Below are 21,693 nucleotides of genomic sequence, written 5' to 3'. Positions count from 1 at the left end.
TTCGGTAATCACTTAGACAAATTTTAGAAACCAGTATTTTTATTTAGTATAAATAACTCATATACTTTTTATTTATGAAATAGAATTGAAATTGATTTTTGAATATGAAATAAACAGTGTGTTTATTTTTTTTTAGGCTCTTTGAAAGTAAAAAGTGCATCCTTGGCTTAGCCAACCAAAGTGAGTTTATGGCTATTTTCACCATAGTGGAGTTGCTAACTTCGCCAAAATTGGTGAATCTAAACTATGTCACTATAGTGGGGTTGTTATCCTCGTCAAGATTGCTGAGCCCAAGCGACATCTTCTATTATAGTGGTTGTTGACCGATTCTCGAAGATGGCTCATTTTGTACCTTGTCATAAGATAGATAATGCCTCCTACATATCAGATTTGTACTTTAAGGAGGTTGTGCGCTTGCATGGTATCCCTCAAACAATAACTTCAGATCGAAACGTGAAGTTTATGAGTCACTTTTGGAAGACTTCATGAAAAAAAAAAATGGGAACTCACCTACAGTTTAGCTCTGCTAGTCATCCGCAAACAGATGGTCAAACAGAAGTGGTCAACAAAAGCCTAGGAAATTTGCTACGAAGTTTTGTGGGCAAACACCCTCGTCAGTGTGATCTTATTTTGCCACTAGTAAAAATTTGTCTATACTATTAGATATAATTTTACATCATTAAAAATAGTACTCCTTCTCACCTTATTACAGTAAAACAATTTTCTTTTTAATCTTTTTACCATATATATACTACCATAATACTACAATGTTAGAGAATTTTTATAAAAAAAAATTTATATTTTGATACCATATTAAAAATAAGAGACTAAATTAAAAAAAAAATTTATGTATTATTGAGTTATGTTAAAAGTATAATGTACAAAGAATATATATATATATATATATAACCGTTAAAAAAATTAAAATAATAAAAACATAAAATCTTACAATTAATATACAGATATATTATATAAATATAAATAATACTACTTTATCTAAATTGATTTTAATAATTCTCTAACAAATACCATGTTGAGGTATAAATGAATCAACAAATATCAATTTGCTTGCCTCACCTCCGAGTCTGATTTATATTTTACCTATAGATTATACTAATTAATGAGGCATAAATTAACAAAATAATTTTGTCGTATAATAAAAGAGTAATATTACATATCTAAGTCTTTATATGAATTAAATTTAATTAAATTAAATAATAAAATTTAAAATAATATTAGTTATAATTAATTTTTGTTATGTTAAACTAATTTAGTTAAACTTAATTAACAAAAAAATTTAGATATATAACATTATTTATAATAAAAATGAACTACCAATCAATAAAAATAGTTAATGAGTTATAATTCAAATGGTATAGTCTCCTCATACTCATCTAAGAGATTGCGGATTCAAATCTCTCTATCTTTTATAAAAAAGAAAAAATAACAATAAATGATAAATATAAAACAATAATAATAACAATAAATGGTAAATATATATTTTCATGCCAAAGATTCTTGCAAGGAAATTATAATTATTATTAGTTAGTTTAATGTTATGTCATCAAGTGTTATTGGAGTATACATGCATGAACATGGCATACATTATATCAAAGGATATAGATAGAGGTTCCTTTCGGTTCGTGCTTCCATGATAATCTGAAACATAAAACTATATTATCATTATCATGAAATTCCAAAATAAAATATATAGACCCTCACATGATAAAAGTAATAAACAACACTACAAAATAGTAAAATACAATAATTAATTAATTATATTATGTGTTGGCCAATGAGAAAGGGGACGTTAGCATGTCAAACCCCAAGACCTCCACAGTTGCAAAACTTGCGCTGCTAGTCAACTATATTGTTTATCTCTAATTACTACTATTATAAGGAGAGGATTTAACAAAAGCCTCTAGGGCTGCATCTAATTAAGTCATTAATAAATTGTGGAAGAGTTGAAAATGAATATAAATATTTTTTTTGCTAAGGATGTTTTACTTTTTAAAAAATTAGTAGGTGTACACTAAAAATTAACTATTGTGTATATATACATATTTGTTGAAAATAAAAAGTTTAATTCTTGAAGTTTTAATTGTCTCAAATTAAGAGGAAAAGAATTCAGAATCAGTTTTTTTCCAATCAACATTCGATTAATTTTGTTCTTTTTCCTTTTTTTTCCCTCTCTTTCTTATCTTTTATTGTTTCATTTTTTTTAAATTTTTTGTTGCACAAAAAGAGTTGATTTTCTCTAATTAAGTGGGTAAATTAATAAAATACTGTCAGAACATTAGTAATTAGAGAGACCAATCAAATGAACGAAAAATAAAATTGAAGTAAAAACACATATATGTTATTGTCTTTTTATAATTCTACTAGAATTTTTTTTTTATCAAACATAGGAGACTCGAATTCGCAACCTCTTAATTGAGTATGGAGAGACTATGTCATTTGAACTATAACTCATTGGCTTTTATAATTCTACTAGAATGTCAACTAGATTTTAATCAAAAATATTATTTGTATATTAAAATTAGTTATCAATATTATATATACATATATAATTTAACATATTAAAAATATGTATTTTATATTCTAATATTTATTTTATTTTAATAATTAATTTTAGTGTTTATCTATCAAAAATGAATTTTAATTTATATATTAAACTGTGACTAGTATTTAACACATATAATCACTTTGTTTTGAAATTTTTATGGATATAGACCACAATCCCTCCCAAATTAGACTCAATTAGGCCGTACCACACAGTCTGCTTACATTTTTTGTTTGAGAAATGTTATAGAGTTATTAAAATTTATTATTTTTTGTTATTATTTGATAAATAATATTTAAGAGTATGTTTTTGAATTATTAAAATAAAAAAATTAGTTGATGGATAAGTAATAATAAAAAATAATAAATTTTTATAGTCTTAACATTTTTTGTTTTTGTTTTTTGCATATATATATATATAGGAGTAAAAAGTAATCATACTCAAGTTAATTACACACAATTATAGTTTTCTACCATATGTCATCATGGTTTATATTTTGTTAGCACATTGACAAGGATGTTATTGATTATTTTTTTTTGAAGCAATTTAAACATTATTCACCGACAAAAATGTGAGCACAAAAGCAAATATATATCACTAATAACGCGTTTTTATAATCCAGAAAGAGCAATGCTAGGGGCAGCAATTTTTGTGATTGTTAGCCATTAATTAGTCATCAATGATGATTTGATGGTGTGAGATTGGTGTGAAATTTCATCTAATGGCTCACCTTTCTCCGCTGATTACATGTTGGCCAAAATTCTTTAAAATTGTTGCCCCTAGACTTTTCCATCCAGAAATATATATTGCTAAATGTGGATCAAAGAATAAATAAATCAAAGTATAAAGAAATTAAAAAGACATATTAGAGAAAGTTAGTAATTGACTTTGAATTTAGAGTTCTAATACCATATCATGATACCACTCATTCCAAAAAATTCAGCTAATGGAAAAAAGTAACATTAATTATTATATCTCTAATACTCTCTAAATCTCCATTGTATACATTGTACAAATATTCCATTGGCTCCTCATACTTTTCCCGTATCTAAGCCTACTAATTAATTTGAGAAATTAAATGTTTACTCCTCCATATGATCCGGTGCTTTAAGTATATAGTATTAGACATATATTAACATTTTGAGAAAAGAAAGTATGATTAAACACAGAATTAATAAAAAGAATGCATATAGAACAATGCAAATATAAAAAGAAAGGAAATAATCAGAATTGTCTGCCGCCCTTACGCGGTTGTAATCTGAAAAACTCGTTCTTCAGCCGTGCGTATGCCATCACCAACCCTCTCTAATAACTTTGACTTTGTTATTTCCTATATATCCACCATTTGTGGAAAATGTGAACTTTGTTTTATGGAAGCCACATCAAGTTGAAAGAAAACTAATGAGAAGCCAGTCTGTTAATGTATTTAACAAATAATTCTTGTAAGTCAAGGTATTAGATGGTTGCAGTATATAAAGGGTTACAATCCTCACTATGCCAAGCAAGAAATATATAGTGTTGTAGTAAGGGGAGGAGGACTAAATAGGGTTTAACACTTAACAAGAGTTAGTATGGGAACCTCAATGAGATGGAGGCACTTGCCTCCCCTCATTTATGCATTAGCATTTTGCTTAATTGCTATTAATGTTGCTGCTCGTCATGATGACACTCCTTATTATGGAGGCAACTCTCCCTATCACCCAGCTCCACAGGCGGCGCCACCCGCACATGAACCTCACCCACCTTATCTCTACAAGTCTCCTCCTCCTCCATCTCCATACGTTTACAAGTCTCCACCACCACCTTCTCCCTCGCCACCTCCTCCCTATTATTACAAGTCTCCTCCTCCACCTTCTCCTTCTCCACCACCTCCATACGTCTATAAATCACCACCCCCACCTTCTCCGTCACCACCACCTCCATATATCTATAAGTCACCACCACCTCCATCTCCATCACCACCTCCCCCATATGTCTATAAGTCACCACCTCCACCTTCTCCATCTCCACCTCCTCCATATATTTACAAGTCACCACCACCTCCATCCCCATCACCACCACCTCCATATGTCTATAAATCTCCACCCCCACCATCACCTTCACCACCACCTCCCTATGTCTATAAGTCGCCACCACCTCCATCCCCATCACCACCACCACCATATGTTTACAAATCTCCTCCTCCACCATCACCTTCACCACCACCTCCATATATCTACAAGTCTCCTCCTCCACCATCGCCATCACCACCACCTCCCTATATCTATAAGTCACCACCACCTCCATCCCCATCACCACCACCACCATATGTTTACAAGTCTCCTCCTCCTCCTTCTCCATCACCACCTCCACCATATGTTTACAAGTCTCCACCACCACCATCTCCATCTCCACCTCCTCCATATGTCTACAAGTCTCCACCACCTCCATCCCCATCACCACCACCACCATATATATACAAGTCTCCTCCTCCTCCTTCTCCATCACCACCACCTCCATATATTTATAAGTCACCACCACCTCCATCTCCATCACCACCTCCTCCATATGTCTACAAGTCTCCTCCTCCTCCTTCTCCCTCTCCGCCTCCTCCCTATCTCTATAAGTCTCCACCTCCACCATCACCTTCACCACCTCCACCATATGTTTACAAGTCCCCTCCTCCACCATCGCCTTCGCCACCACCTCCATATGTCTACAAGTCACCACCACCTCCATCGCCTTCACCACCACCTCCATACGTGTACAAGTCTCCTCCACCACCATCTCCATCACCACCTCCACCATATGTTTACAATTCTCCTCCCCCACCATCTCCTTCACCGCCTCCACCCTATGTCTATAAGTCTCCACCTCCACCATCTCCTTCACCTCCACCGCCATATGTTTACAAGTCACCACCTCCACCTTCTCCATCACCTCCTCCACCATATATCTACAAGTCTCCACCACTACCTTCACCTTCACCTCCTCCTCCTTACATTTACAATTCTCCACCACCTCCACCAAAGAAAGCCTATCTCTACACTTCACCTCCGCCTCCCAAGTATTAAGCTTGCATGAAAAGTGCTTTAATTTGAATTCTTTCAATAATATTATGTTCAACATTATTATGGTTTCTCTACGTATTTATTTTAAGCGGTCATTAATAAAAGGTTCTACGCCATATAAGGCAAGTAGAACCTAGTCATTATTATATATGAATGTATCTTTATTTTTCAATTGATTATCATATTTTCATGAAATCCTAACGCAGTGTGGTTAGAATTCTATTTCATTATTTGCATATGATCATAAGATCTCAGTGAAATTCACTTAATATTTTTACAAACAATGCAAGCAGCAAAAACTGGTTCCTTCTAGTTTGGCTGGCGCACGCTTCGAAAGAGAAAATAAAATGAACGTTGAAGACAGTCAAGACACTTACGTGCGCTATCATGGCAAACATTAATTTTAAAAAAAAATAAAAAAGTATAACGTACTGTTTAATATAAATTTCCAATAATATCTGCACTACAGGATAATAATTTTTTACCTATTAATGATCAAATATTTACTTTCTGAAAAAGCTTTATCTGATAATCATATTACAAATACTGTTTTTAAAGATATAATAAATCCAGAAAATTCTGCCAAATTAACTAATAATTAGCTCGCAATTACACCTTACGTAAAGGAGGCATTCAAGTTAAATTCCACTTTTTTATCCATCTATATTTAGAATTGATGTTTCAGTAAAGTTATTAACTGAGAAATAAAATGGGCCTCCAACATATATAAAAAAACAACTTAAAAAGTTAGCAAACAGTTGAGTTATGGTTATCCAATATGTCTCGTTTAATTCTCCTCTTTGGTGTGGCCGGTTTTCCGGTACTCACCATGTCCAAAAAAAAAAAAAAAAAAAATTCTAGAGAAATGATGTCAATATTATTCTTTATCGATCCATATTTTTTTGGAGTTTTGTGTACACCTTTTAAAATGAGTAATTAAAGATATAATTATTTATGTTATTTTTTTGTCACTTAAATTTTTAAGAAAAATAGTTTTATGACATACTATTAAAGTTATATATGCAAAAAGATAAAATAATTAGTCTAAAATTATTTATCCGAAAAACAAAATAATTTTTTATAATTCAAAAATTTTAATCCGATTTCTAACAATTTAAATAATTAATCTAAACGATCTTTGACACATCAGTTGGTCATTATTTATAGAGACTGCTTAGTTTAATTATTTGAATAATGATGAATCAATTAGATTAATTAATTAAATAGTTAAGAATTGATTAAAGACTTTTGAATTGTGAGAGATCACTGGTAAAGATATTTGCTCCTAACAATAAGCATACCTAAATCGACATGGAGCTGATTTTTTTTTATCGTGAATTGTTTTGGGCCTAAGTTTATGTCATTTTTGTTCGTTGTCTGTTTTAAATACATTATAAGTTTAGGCCCGAAAAAAAGAAAGAAAGAAAAGAAAGAAAAGAAAAGAAATGAAAGAAAGGGTTAGGGGTGGCGCCGCTAGAACGTGAGTGTGATTGAGGGCAGTTGAGTATGGCAGGGGTACCAACGACGCTGGAGGAAGTGCGAACGCTATGGATTGGAGACCTTCAGTACTGGGTGGACGAATCATACCTCACTCAGTGCTTCGCACACACCGGCGAAGTTGTTTCCATTAAGATCATCCGCAACAAGCTCACCGGCCACCCCGAAGGCTACGGCTTTGTCGAGTTCCTCTCCCACGCCGCCGCCGAGCGCGTTCTCCATTCCTACAACGGCACTCCCATGCCCGGCACCGACCACAACTTCCGCCTCAATTGGGCCTCCTTCGGCGTCGGCGACCGCAGGCCCGACGCCGGCCCCGACCACTCCATCTTCGTCGGCGACCTCGCCCCTGACGTCACTGATTACCTCCTCCAGGAGACTTTTCGCGCCAATTACCCTTCCGTTAGAGGCGCCAAGGTCGTTACGGACCCTAACACTGGTCGATCCAAGGGCTATGGTTTCGTTAAATTCGCCGATGAGAACGAGAGGAACCGCGCCATGTCGGAGATGAATGGAGTTTATTGCTCCACCAGGCCCATGCGTATTAGCGCTGCTACACCCAAGAAAACCACCGCCTTTCAGCAGCAGTATGCTCCAGCTAAAGGTAAATGTTGTTAGATAACTCAACTCAAATTCACTTATTGAATTGTTCAACTTTATTCTTTATTCTATGTTAAACGCAGGGTTAAGTAGTAGTTATTGTTAATATAATTGAAATCCAGTTAGTGAAGGCAATGTGTTGTTTCAATGCACACATAACTTAAATGTTAATTAGACTGGTATGTGTTATGTGGTTTGTTCTGTCAATTAGACTAGTTTGTGTATGTTTGCTTTTACTATTGTGCTATTTCACTTGAGCATAACGTGGAAGAGAGACTTATATGTCAATGGATGTTTGTGGCAGCAATGTATCCAGTCCCAGCGTATACTGCTCCAGTTCCGCCGGAATATGATATGAATAATACCACGGTGAGTAATGATCATATAGATGCAATTTTTATGGTTTTCATTTTTTTTTTTAATTTGTAATATTGTCTAACATTGCTGTGTTTTGCAAGGTTTATGTTGGTAATTTGGATCTTAATGTCACGGAGGAGGAGCTGAAGCAAGCCTTTATGCAATTTGGGGATATTGTGTCTATCAAAGTTCATGCTGGCAAAGGATTTGGTTTTGTTCAATTTGGGACTAGGTTTTCCTTTCTTTTCCCTTAGTCTTTTCTAACATTTGAATATTTTATGTGATTGCTCTCTAGTATTTTGAAACTAAAGAGGTAATGATATTATTTTGATTGTTTGTATCTACCCTCCGCTTTCCAAGGCAGTAAGTTTCATGTGGCCTGATGTTACACTGCATCTTGTGAGGTCTTTAAACAATCCCTTTTTTAGGGTGTTTTTCCTATTTCTTTTTTCTTTCTCCTGTTATGCGGTCTTTTAAACTCTCTGACCACTTGTGTATGTAGAGCTTCTGCTGAAGAAGCCATTCAGAAGATGCAGGGGAAGGTGGTAGGTCAACAAGTGGTTCAACTTTCTTGGGCTAGTACAACTAGACAGGTGATTTTACCCTTAACTTTTTGACCAAGTGAATTTTAGTTTGTCATGCTGTGACCTGTGCATGTGTGTAGTCTTGTACTATGTCATGCATTTTAATTTTAGGAGCTGCTACATTGTGTATCAAAACATCTTGGTTCTAGGATAATTTTGATGAGCCTTTAGTATGTGTTGCCATGTTTAGTGATTTGGTAGGAAGTGCATGTTTTGAATATAAGTTTAGGCTCAACTACTTGATACTATGATCATTACAAATTTACAAGCCATTCCAACAAGTAGCAAAGAGTTACCTGAACCTGAACCTAAACAAAGCCTTTTTCCCAATAGATGGGGTTGGCTACATGGATCCAAAGACATCATTGCGTCGTGTCTATGCATTGTGACCGGTCAAAGTTTTTCATGGGCTGTCTAGGGCCTAACACACATGGATCCAAAGATGTCACTGTGTCGTGGCCATGCATAGGGATGCGACAAGGTTATACACGGGCTATTGCAACCCTAACACAACCTTCCCCGTCTGGGCTTGGGACTGACTATGTAACATAGCCCGAGCTAAGTAGCATAAGAGGAACAAGAAAACAAAGTTCAGTACCAAATCATAATTACTTATTTACATTAAATCCTTAAGGCTTTAAATGGTCAGTAGAAAGGTTTTAGGCTCAATTTTTGTTGCAAGATTTTAATTAGCTTGTTATGAGCCCTTGCTGCATTTTCTGGCTTATCATAACCTTGGAGTGGCACAACTTTCCCACCCCCACCCTTTCATTCAGGATGATAAATGAAAACATTCATCAATACTGAGTAGATAAATTTTGTTGTGACACGGTATAAATGAAAAACAGTGAAGTAGGTGTGTTTTATTACATGTATTTCCCCTTTTTCCTGCATGTGAAAATAAAAATAAGTTATATTTATTGAAAGATATTGATTTATTAATTCTCCAATGATGAGGATGGCCAGTAGCAAATGTACTACCATGCTACAATAATATAAGATTCATTCCTTTTGATGTTTAATTCTCAGCATTCAGGACTTTCCTGTGTTTCTCCTTTATAACATAAACGTCGTTAGAATTCTAGATTCACACGTACGAATGAGTTTGAATTGCTGATTTTCTCATTGAATTGCTGGTATGTAGGGTTCACATTTCTTGTTTTTCGATGCAGAATTATATTAGCACTAACAAATTTTTTTATTGAAACCATTCCAGGATCCTGGTAGCTGGGGGCAACAGATGGATCCAAATCAATGGAGTGCCTACTATGGGTACGGCCAGGGTTATGAAGCCTATGCTTATGGAGCTACTCAAGATCCTTCATTGTATGCATATGGTGCATATGCTGGTTATGCGCAATACCCCCAACAGGTTAGTACCTAAAATTTAGTATACATACTGGCTCTTGTGGCAGAAAACGATTTCATCACACTACTCATGCAAATGAATTGCTCGTCTTTATTTTCAGGTTGAAGGGGCTCAAGACATGTCAGTTATGTCTGTTCCTTCAGAGGAGTTGTATGATCCTCTTGCAATGCCTGATGTAGATAAGTAAGCTATTCTTATTCCCATTTAAAAGCTAAAACCTTGAAATTTGGTTGATAGTGTATTTATATATGAATAATTATGATGGATTTTTTAATTGTTTTGTCAGGTTAAATGCTGCATATCTCTCAGTACATGGAAGTGCCATTTTAGGACGTCATCTGTGGCAAAAAACCTCGCCATTCGTACAACAAGCTTAGCATGTATTTGTGTTATTGGACATGTAAATGTCAAACAAGCGGATAATGCGAACATGCATTTTACTTTCTGTTTTTGTACAATAAGTAGTAGTTCTAGAATTCATTATAGCAGTTTTATATTTATCATTAGTAGAGTGAGAAGAGCATGAAATAGTTAGATTGATGAGGTGTAGAACTTAGAATATTCTGTTTCATCATCATGCAAATAGTGTAATTTTGTTCTATAATACATCATTGAATGTGACTTCTGTTTTTTGTTTTTATTACACTATATTGCTTTTTGTTGATTCAGCATTGATATCTATAACTAATAGTTGAATTAATGTGACAAGAATATAGCCCTAATTCTCATTAACTCCGTGTCTGCAACTAACTACACTTGATGTATCATAAGTTCATAACAAAGACATCTATGTTGTCTTCGGATATTTATTTTCTGGTTTGATTTGTTATAATTATTTTATTTATAAATATCTGGCTGATGATATTGCAGCTCATAATTCTCCAGTCCAGCAACCACATAATCAGAAAAGGAAAGGAAGCTATAAACACTTATCATCTCTGTATACATATGATATACATACGTATATATAACATATTTTGTAGACCTAAGAATCTTGATTTCTTAATCACTCTTAAATAAATAAATAATACTAATGATGGTGAATAGGGGTGGCAATGGATAGGGTAGGGTAGGGTTTGGAGCCAATCCTAATCCCACCCGTTCTTAACCTACGGGTACCTGATCCTACTCGCGGGTTACAAAATAAAATGCAACATTATTATATAACTTGATGATAATTTAAAATAGAACTGACTTTTATGTAAAAAAAAAAAATATTAAATTATTAATTAATGATTTTTTTTAATGACTAAGAATATTTTGCATTTAGTGAGAGGTCTTTGGTTCAACATCCACTTAAAACATATTTTTATATAAATATATAAAATATACATATATAGGGTGCGGGTTGGTCAGGTAGGGTTGAGACACAACTCGTACCCTACCCGACCCGCACAAGAATCCTACCCTCACCCTACCCTACCCGCTGCAGATCGGGTTGGCAACCCTAATGGTGAAAGTAATCAGGGGTTAGCGAAATATGATCTGCGTTTTGATGGTGTCTTTAGGCCAAGCAAGACAAGGAGCAACCCCAGATAATCATAGTTGTAAGAGACCTCAAGAAGCTGAAACTTGTTCAGTGTCCATGGTGGATACCTATACCAGAAATCAGTGAGGAAGCTTCTTCTAACTACTGCCTTTTGGCTGCTGAATGTATCAAAAGAGAACTTCCCATGGTACATTCCAAATCCACTTTCTCCAACTCCACCAAATGGTAGAGAATCCGCTGCATACTGCACATTATTCTAAATCAATGTTCATATATAACATTTTTGAAGCATGTGAAAATTAAAGATCAAGAGTAGATAGAAGGATACTTGTAGAATTGCATCATTGAAAGTTAAACTGCCAGAAGATGTTTCAGATATCATTCTATTCTGCAGTGTCTTATCTTTGGAAAAGACATAGAGTGCAAGAGGCTTAGGCCTAGAGCTTATGAATTTAATACTGTTTTCAATTTTGTCCACCTGAAAATTATTGAAGGCAACATTAAGAAAAACGTCAATTCTATATATAGCATGATTTTCACCGAATCTTACAGTAATAATTGGAAGCAATGGACCAAAAATTTCTTCTGTCATGATTACTGATTCAAGTGGGGGATTCAACAAGATTGTTGGCTCAATAAATCTGCACATAGATTTATATTACATTTTGATATAGATATAATGAAAAATAATGTGTCTCCAAGTAATTAACAAACAAGTGAAAAAGTATAGTGTTACAACTTACAAGTTTCTTTCGTCCATAGAGCCTCCATAAACCACAGATTTCTTGATCTCTGGATCAGCCAAAAGATTCTTCAATCTAGACAAGTGTTGTTTATTAACTATCCTTGCAATGGTGTTGGAGTCTTTTGGGTTCTCCCCAAACATTTTCTTGATCCATAGTTTCATCAATTCTACCTGAAGAAAATCAAGAGCAACTAACTTAACTAATCACACACTCCATCAAATATAGACAGTATATGAAGACACATGAATGAATGAGAAATAATGTACCAGTTTTGGATAGTATTGATTTTCCACGAGGACATAGTCAATTGCTATGCATGCTTGACCACCACATGCCCCATATTTTCCCACTAGAATTCGCTTCACCGCTACCTTTTGATTCAAATTTTGATAACAGTAAGACAGTGACAAAAACTCATCTTATTCGATTATCAGAAAATCTCAAAAGTCAGTGTTTTTCAACAAATTGTAGCCAGCATTTGGCCTTTAACATTCTGTTGCATTTGAATTTTTTCTGGACTTATGATAAAAATTTACTAGCATTATTGTAGCACTACTGATTCCATTATTTCGATCCGACATAATCTAAACATGAAAAGATTATCTGAAGTCACCTCCAAGTCCCAAGAAGATGAAAGTGAATCAACAACTGCAGGACATTTTCCACCCAACTCCAAAGTCACAGGAGTCAAATGCTTCGCTGCTGCTGACATCACAATCTTCCCCACACGTGCACTTCCTATATAGTATTAGTGTTGTTTTACATTCACAAAACCATATGAAGAAGAGTGTAGTGATTTGTGTTTTGTGTAGTAGTGTACCTGTGAAGAAGATTTTGTCCCATTTTTGCTGGAGAAGGTGCTGAGATTCATGGGGTCCACCTTGTACAACCTTAATGGCTTTGTTGTCCAAGAAATTGGGAAGTCCAAGGGCAAGTATGGAAGAACATGCTGGTGATAACTCTGAAGGCTTTAAGACCACTGTGTTTCCAGCTGCTACTGCTCCTATTAGTGGCTCCAAGGATAAACCTGTCATTAATTAAATTGTAACTCCCTCTATTAATTTGCTATACAAATACTTTATCAACATAAGGAAAATGGTTCAAAAAGCATGACTCACCAAATGGGAAATTCCAAGATGAAATAATGAGGACTAGGCCCAGAGGTTCAGGAACAATTTCTGCACTACTAAGCAGTGCTATTTGTGGCAATTTAGCCTATCAAAAAACAAATTTGAATCCATTAGTCTTGAATGTTTATCTTTGAAATTAAAAAAAAAAATTGGAATTAGGAAAATTGGCACTGATCTCACCTTTTTGCCTGATACCCAATATTTTAAGTTACTCAATGCAAAATTCAAGGACTTCATCAAAGTTCCTATCTGCATGCATAATGTTACTATTATTAATTAGCAATTAGAACTGAGAAATAGTTTTCTTTTTTTTTTTTTAATGTTACTATTATTACTACTTAATGCATGCATAATGCCTGAATTTAAAAGAAAGCTTAAATTAGGAAGGAACTATAGTGATTAAAGATTAAACTAATAGAAAGGCAATAATTATAAACAAATTAAATAAAGGCATAACCTCATCTCTAAAAGCTTCAACTTGATGCTTTCCTAAGTCGAGCATTAAGGCCTTCAAAATATCTTCTTCTTTTTCAATGAGGAAACGACGCAACCCTTTGAGTTGTGATTCTCTCCATGACACTTTCTTTGTCTCTCCACTCCCATAATACTTCTTCATATAATTCATTTCTTTCTCAAAAGTCTCCATTGTTTATTTGTGATGATCCCTCTGCTTACACCTCTAGTATTTATATTTGTTATGGTGACTCGGGTGTGGAGATTATATGGTTATATTACTTATTACTTTCATAAAAGAAAAGGGTCCTTCACTTTATGTCATTTACACATGTCTTTGTGCTACTTGTGTGGTAAGGTGATCAGAGTAGACCTTCATAATTTAACAATCAACCCAGAAGACAATCAAGGATTATATCTAATTATCATAATTAAACATTAAATACGCACGTTATCTCATTTATATAACTATGCTATATAATATAATATAATATATTAATTTTATTTTTCATGAATAAAAGGTTAATCTAAGAGGCTAGTATTAATTTTCAATACCCTCAACCATTTGCATTTATTATTATTTATTGTAATATACTACACGCCAAAATTTTAGGACTATGCTAGTATTAATTTTCAATACCCTCAACCATTTATTATTATTATTTATTGATTTTATCTAGGAAGCACGCCAAAGTGGTTACATGTCCAATTTATGTTATTATGACTATGAAAATTCCAATTTGTTTTGTACTGTAATGCTACATGTGGATAAAGTAGTATACCTTATTGAAAGGGTAATGCTAGGTAGACAAAAAAAAAAGACAGAATTTATCTTATTTAACATTAATTAATTGTTGTAACAATTAATAAATGTTAAATAAGACAAGTTATGGCTATTTTTTGCTGATTTTCTTTGGTTACCAAATATTTCCGTTATTGAAAATTGTTTAATTTCAATCATGCAGAAAAATCTCTTATTATGCATGTTAGTATACCAAATCATAAAGCATTAGATCACAAAAAATAGTGAAATACACGCTTAACCAGCTATTCAATTTGGTTTCTAATAATGCACTTATTATAAGTTATAGGCATAATATCTGCAAACTCTAATTAATGTGTCTTTTGAATGCATCTTCAGATCTTCTATCTACTTTTAGTTACATTATTTGTCTCACATTAAAGGAAACATGTCCTTTTTATCTTGTTAAACACTCCTGCATATATTATCACATGTTTTACAGGAAAAAGGTGTGATAGAAGTTAAGCCCTTGTAATAAAATAACATTACATGCCATTGACTGCACTACCTTTTTTTTTTTTAATTATTATTGTTAGATATATATAAGCGCATGACACGTGGTGATCTATTTGGTAGTTAGGTAACTTAGGCTGGGTTAGTAGCACAAAAGTAGTTGTACAATAAATTTTACAGCAAGGTAGAAATTAAAGTTATGGGCATGTATATTGGACATTATTTATGTATGTTGAAGAATTAATGAATTGACACAAAGTAGCCTCTCGTTATACTTACCAAAGTACTGCTTGAAACTGTCTAGTCAACTTTTTTGAACAGTCGAATTTGTGTATATTTGCTTTTATTTTTTGTTACTAGAGAATATTAATATTGAAATAATTCACTTTGTTTTAATGATGTTAGTTGATAATTGATCTAAAACAAAGAATGAGCAACAGAATTGCATGATGAGGCGCAAGTTTAGCATGTGTTTTCTACCATTTTTTGTTTTATAAATTCCTAACTAACTAAAGTGCGCACATGAAAAGAGTGATAAACAGCAAAACAGCATGTTTTGGGACTAATATGCGCATGTTTAATTTGTTTGGGATGCTATAGAGTATAGAGATGAGGAATAAATTTATATGTTACTGAAAATGGAACATGGCGTAAATAGTAATACTATGTCATAGTTGACTAGTTTCTTTTTTAGAAAAGACCTATTATTTTTGAGTGACTAGAAAATAATTGCCCATGTCTGCAATGGTTTGTGCTATCCCAAAATCACTTAACATCAAATGCCTTTAAAGGCTTTAACCAGAGGTTAGGTGCAAATGGGGACAGATAACTTAAATGAAGATATGTGTAGAATTGGGAAAACTATAATGAATTAATGAGGGACTCTCGAATGTGGGAAGTGCATTAGTTGGTAAGTTCATTAACTTAAAAGTCTAAAACCCTTGGTTTTTTACTTCAATCTCACTACCACTAGATAAACCAGTACTCTCAACTCCAACCAAACCCATCACACACCTGTCCATGATAAAGAGCATTTAAGATGTCAATGAAATCCTCATACCATACTTACTTTCCTTAGACAGTTAATGCGGTCAGAATTGTAAGTTCTGATGTTTACTGTGTTGTACTTGCTGATGGTGATTGGCTAAGTCACTTAACTGTGTTGCTCTCCCAAGTGCCAAAGTAAGATGTAGCCTAGCTTATTATATGACATAAAGGTCACAATTAATTTGCTTAACCATCACTAAATGCATGTTCAGCATGAAAAATATTGAATAATTAGTAATTGAAGAACATATAATTGATGTATCAACTTCTATAAAAAAGTTTACAATGTATTTGTTGATGATTGAATATGCCTAAGGATTACAGAACACTGTAAATAATAAGTTAGTATCATCCACATTTCAGGCACACTTTCCATCATTTTGGAGCTTTCAATAGTCTTGATAGATTTCAGCTTGCACGTATTATTGGGCAATCTTGATAGTGCTTCTTTTTTGACCAACACAAACAGAACCAGAGCCACTTTTTCCATGATAAAATGTCTGATCTTTATAGTGTAATTGCTGCCAATTTTTAATCAATTGATGAAAGATTCATTTGGATCCTTGTGCTTTGCCTGTGAGAAAATCAATTAGCAAGTTCATAATCAATTGATGAAAGATTCATTTGGATCTTTATAGAAGTTCCCAGTCTTCTTGATCTCTCCTTTTCAACTTCACTGGCAGCGTCAATAATTCTTTGTTCAAAAAAGCAAAAGGGGATCAGCAATTCTCTCAGAGGATCAACTGCAATAAAAGATTTCAATCCTGAGTAAGTCGTAATATCATGACAACTATGGCACTATATTAGCAATACTGTGTTACATTTTTAAGTATGGCAATGGTTCCAAAATTTTCTTATTTTTTATTTTAGAATTTTCACCGTGTCTGTGTGTTGCACAGCTTGCTTTATTCATAGTTGTATGTTTTGTCAAATTTTGGAGACCGTATAATAGTTATTTCAACGAATGAAGATAGTTGAGCTTTTCTAAATATGTGTCGTCATGTAACTCAAAAGTAAATCAGTATTGTTTCAGCATTCAGCGTCGTTTTGGTCTGAACTTGTTCCAAGCTTGTGTGATCAAAATTCCTACAACTGTATGAAAATATAGTACCGATTGATTATAAAGAGGAAAGAAGTGTTTGGAAACAGAATACCACTTTAATAAAAATACTAAAAATGTCTTTTTTTTTTTAACGTTTATATGTGTCATGATATTATTGAACATCTTTGTTAAACTAATTAATAATTTTTTTTAATAAATCATAACAAAATTAGTTTATTATAGCAACATTAATAAACCCAATTGTTCACATTATAATTATTAGACCGGATCTGATCCAATCAATTTACACAATCTAAATCGAATTATGTTTAAATTTTTTGATACAAAGATAAATATATCCCTGATTTTTTTAAAAAACAAAAAAAAAAAAACTATAATCCAGTGGGTTATGTAAATTGGTCGGTTCGACCGAATCTGATAACAATTAAGTTTATTGTTATTGTTATAAAAAAATCGGTTTGAGTTATGTTACACATACAAGTCTTTTGACTTACAAGTCTTACAAGTTGGGTCAAGTAGTCTAACAAAAACTTCATACACCCACTGGAGCGTGATATTGTGATAACACGCGCGTCACTCAACCATTTCTAAAGCGCGCTTTCACTCACCATTATAGAAGACACTTCTTCTTCTTCACGTTCCTCCTTCTCCTCCTCCTCTTCCTTCTTCTTCTTCTTCTCTTTCTTCTTTGCGTTTCTCCTTTTTTTTTTTTTTCTTCGCGTGTTTCATCTTCATCGTTGTTTTTTTATTACTGTTGTTGTTGCTACATTTTTTCCTCCTCTTTCTATTAATTTTGTAATATTATATTTTTTCTTCTTTATTTGATTTTTTTTCCCAAGAAGAATTATAAGAAAACGAAATAAGAAGATGAGGAAGAAGATGCAGTAGAAGATGAAAAGGAAGAATAGTAAGCGTTTTGAATTATGCAGAACTTATCAGAATAAAAATACACTCAAATATCTTCATGTTATACATAAATATCTTGGTGTTATACCCAAATATCTTGGTGTTACACCCAAATTTGCTGCAAATACAGAAAAATATGTTCTCTAATGCTATTTTTTTTCTTCTTTTTTTTCTTATTTCTTTCTTTCTTTTAGTTAAATGAATTTAAGTTCATCATCTTCCAAGTAATTTTGCAGCATTATGTGTTTCTTCTTCTTCTTTGTTTGATTTTTTTGTTTTTATTCTCGTTAAGAGAGTAAAACAAGAAAAAACTTGAGAAGGTAAAATAAAAAGGAAAAGATTAATAAGAAAAAAAGAAAAAGAAGATGGTGATGATGATAAAAAAAAAAAGAAAAAGAAGAAACAATATAAGATGAGAAGGAGGAAGATGAAGAGTTTTGAATTATGCAAAACTTATCAGAATAAAATACACCCAAATATCTTCGTGTTACACCCAAATATCTTCATGCTACACCCAAATTTGCTGCAGAAAAATGTTTCCTCTAATGCTATATTTTTTCTTCTAAATTGAACCACACCTTAGCCACTTGATTGGATTCAAAACAATAATCAATTTCGTTCTGGTTCAATTGACAATCTGAACCTGAATTATATATTATCTTCAATAACGAGATAACTGATGATGAAGGATAAAGAGAAAAAGAAAAGAGAAGAAAAAATTTCAATAAAAAAAGAAGGAAGAGGAGGAGGAGGAGAAAATGGTGGTGTTGATGACGACGATAACAAGAGAGAAAAATTACGAAGAAGAAGAGGCACAGAGAAAGAAGAGGCACGGAGAAAAATATGAAAGCGCGTGAATATAACTCAACGGTTTTATTCTAGTTTGTTAAGAAATTAAAAAATAACCAATTCATTAATACGTCCAATAATAATGCGACACATTAACGTCTTTACAAAAAGACGTTTTACCCATCTTTACGGGAGCATCCTCCTTGGATACAATAGGAAATTATATGCATGCACAAGGCGGGATTCAAATCCCCGACACTTGCTTAAGCGAACGAGTGAGCTGACCACTCGACCAATCCAAGTTAGTTATATGAGTAAACACCCAACCCGGTCCCTGTCCATATCAAATTAGGACAACGCGATTCCTCACCAAAAAAGTAACCCACGCCGGTCCCTGTCTATGCATAAAATAACTCATCGCGCCCCCTTCCATGTATTTCCGTCCATGGACAGGGACCGGCGTGGGTTACTTTTTTGGTGAGGGATCGCGTTGTCCTAATTTAAAATAAACAGGGACCGGGTTGGGTGTTTACTAAAAAAATATTAAAATTAGTAGTGTCAGAAAATATTGTAAATTTAATATTATAAAAAAATTATATAAAGACTAGTTGACTATTTTTTAAAATTTTACTACAGTTGATATTTTAGAAATTATTTTTAGTAAGTATAGAAATAAAAGTGGTGTTTTGTCTAATATAGTGATATTTGACAATTGGATACGCAAGGGATGTTACTACAGCGTCGTCAAAGATTCGTCCAAGCATGGCACACATATAGTGTTCAACACGTATTTTGTGTTTTAATTATGACTTATGATCCATCTTATATGTTAGACCTGTTCCACTTACAGTAATATCCAAATTTTTTCAATAAAAGGCCAATTTTCAACAAAAATATCCAAAAAAAATTTTTATAGAAAAAAATTAAGCCATGATATTCTTTCATCTTTAAATTAATTCTTATTCAATTTATTAAAATTAATATATTAGAAAAAATTCACCTAAATATATTAATTTTTCAATAAATTAAAAAAGTTAAAAGATTTTAATAATGTAGATATAGAACTTATTTTATACAATTATATTACCTTAACACAAAAAATTAATCACCATATAAAAATAAGTTTAATATTCATAAAAAAATACTTTTTTTGTTATGAAAAAATTAATTTTTTTTATTGACAAATTTATTATTCTCTTATATCAGATTTTGTTTTCTTTGGAAAGTATAGAACCTAACTTTGCTTCATGGCTGCTCGCCAATGGAAAAATAAAGAAGTTAATAAAAAATTTCAAATATAACTAGTTCATTGCTAAGAGTATAATAGATATTTTACCAATTATTTTTACTAAAATCTTTTCACATAGCCAACGTGAAACATCTTATAACCAAGGTAATATTCACTAATTTTATTGTGTATTATCAATTTTTTTACTTTTGTGTCATTCTTTTTCGTAAATCTTCTCTCATCTTTTATATCTTTAACACTTATGTTGCATTATTTATATTTATTACACAATGTGTCAATATAATAAATGATTCAATATTTTAATACATATTTTTTCCATGTTATATCAATTATGACGTGCGAACACTTTTACTGATTTACTGTATCGGATGAATATCGAGAAGTATTATATTTAAAATATATTCAACATATAGAAGTGTCATATTTTTAACTAATTATATCTTAATAAAAAATAAAAAATTTGCAATATTTTTTGACACTACTAATTTTAATATTTTTTTTAGTAAACACCCAACCCGGTCCCTGTCCATTTTAAATTAGGACAACGCGATCCCTCACCAAAAAAGTAACCACGCCGGTCCCTGTCCATGGACGGGAATACATGGGAGGGGGCGCGATGAGTTATTTTATGCATAGACAAGGACCGACGTGGATTAATTTTCTGGTGAGGAATCGCGTTGTCCTAATTTGATATGGACAGGACCGGGTTGGGTATTTACTCTAGTTATATTAACAATATTTTATTACTGGAGCAATACCCTTTCACTATTCCACTCTTCGGCTTTGGGTTTGGGCTTTAGCTTTATTTTAGTCTTGGGTAGTTTTATATTTAGTTTATTGGGTAACAACTGTGTTTGAGGCCCCGCAGTTTATAAAAACAAAATATCATTTCTCCATTTTAAAACAACTTAACCAACCATGTATGTGGCTCAATTGCTAGGAAATTCTGTTATCTTAACAACATTTTAGATATATATTTTCCGAAAAAGTTCTTCAGAAAAAGATTGGTAAAATAATAAAAATAAGAGATTAATTACTATTAAATTTATAAATTTTATTTTGTATGAATCTTATTATTTTGATTAAAAAAATATCTTTTAAAATACAAAAAATTGTAAAATAATAAAATAAAAGGTTGATTATTATTGAGTTTGTAATTTTTATTATATGTGAGTTTTTCTATCTTAACTTAAAAGTGATTAAGTTTTATTTTTTATTATATTAATTTATTCACTTTAGAAAAAAATTAATTCTTTAATTCGAGAGTAAGTAGACTATATTTTTTTACTTTACTAAGCACCCGACTTTAGAATAATTTAATCTGTCATTTCTATGACTAATTTCATTTGATATGATATGATAATAAACTAAGAAAACGGGTTCCTTCTATATGCACATAACCACCACTAATATTAGAGACAATCCGTTAACTCTGGTGGTTGCACTTTTCTTACTTTATTACTAGGTTTGTAATGGTAAGTTGTTGTTAGTAGGACCCACTTTCATCTAACTAAAGTCATGCTTGCTTATTTATGAGGTAATCAAC

The 21,693-nt window shown here is 32.6% G+C and overlaps 3 protein-coding genes across 6 annotated transcripts; 2 read left to right on the top strand and 1 right to left on the bottom strand.

Annotated features, from left to right (window-relative positions):
• Window positions 1-3,949: 3,949 nt before the first annotated feature.
• Window positions 3,950-5,808, top strand: LOC112736730 (uncharacterized). The gene has a single exon (XM_025786297.3). The coding sequence runs from the start codon at window positions 4,135-4,137 to the stop codon at window positions 5,614-5,616; it is 1,482 nt and encodes a 493-aa protein (XP_025642082.1). The 5' UTR covers window positions 3,950-4,134; the 3' UTR covers window positions 5,617-5,808.
• A 1,216-nt stretch (window positions 5,809-7,024) lies between these two features.
• LOC112736729 (polyadenylate-binding protein RBP47B') lies at window positions 7,025-10,663 on the top strand. Its single transcript, XM_025786296.3, has 7 exons — window positions 7,025-7,714; window positions 8,015-8,079; window positions 8,169-8,299; window positions 8,570-8,660; window positions 9,868-10,023; window positions 10,121-10,203; window positions 10,307-10,663. Exons 1-7 carry the CDS (start codon window positions 7,120-7,122, stop codon window positions 10,395-10,397), a joined length of 1,212 nt encoding a protein of 403 aa, XP_025642081.1. The 5' UTR covers window positions 7,025-7,119; the 3' UTR covers window positions 10,398-10,663.
• Window positions 10,664-11,299: 636 nt separating this feature from the next.
• Window positions 11,300-14,350, bottom strand: LOC112736727 (aldehyde dehydrogenase family 3 member F1). Of its 4 annotated transcripts, XM_025786295.3 has the most exons (10): window positions 13,843-14,350; window positions 13,566-13,634; window positions 13,374-13,470; window positions 13,076-13,282; window positions 12,869-12,993; window positions 12,522-12,626; window positions 12,253-12,425; window positions 12,060-12,150; window positions 11,838-11,987; window positions 11,300-11,753 (listed from the first exon to the last, which is right to left on the bottom strand). In XM_025786295.3, exons 1-10 carry the CDS (start codon window positions 14,029-14,031, stop codon window positions 11,484-11,486), a joined length of 1,476 nt encoding a protein of 491 aa, XP_025642080.1. In that variant the 5' UTR covers window positions 14,032-14,350; the 3' UTR covers window positions 11,300-11,483. The 4 variants fall into 4 exon arrangements, with proteins under 4 accessions (XP_025642080.1, XP_025642078.1, XP_072069182.1 ...); XM_025786293.3 differs by having other exon boundaries at window positions 11,838-12,150; window positions 13,843-14,286; XM_072213081.1 differs by lacking the exon at window positions 13,566-13,634 and having other exon boundaries at window positions 13,843-14,271.
• Window positions 14,351-21,693: the final 7,343 nt, after the last annotated feature.

The sequence above is a fragment of the Arachis hypogaea genome, chromosome 13, assembly GCF_003086295.3.
Source record: "Arachis hypogaea cultivar Tifrunner chromosome 13, arahy.Tifrunner.gnm2.J5K5, whole genome shotgun sequence".
NCBI lineage: Eukaryota > Viridiplantae > Streptophyta > Magnoliopsida > Fabales > Fabaceae > Arachis > Arachis hypogaea.
Note: the sequence above shows the minus strand (reverse complement) of the source record. Positions and strands in the feature narration are given on the sequence as shown.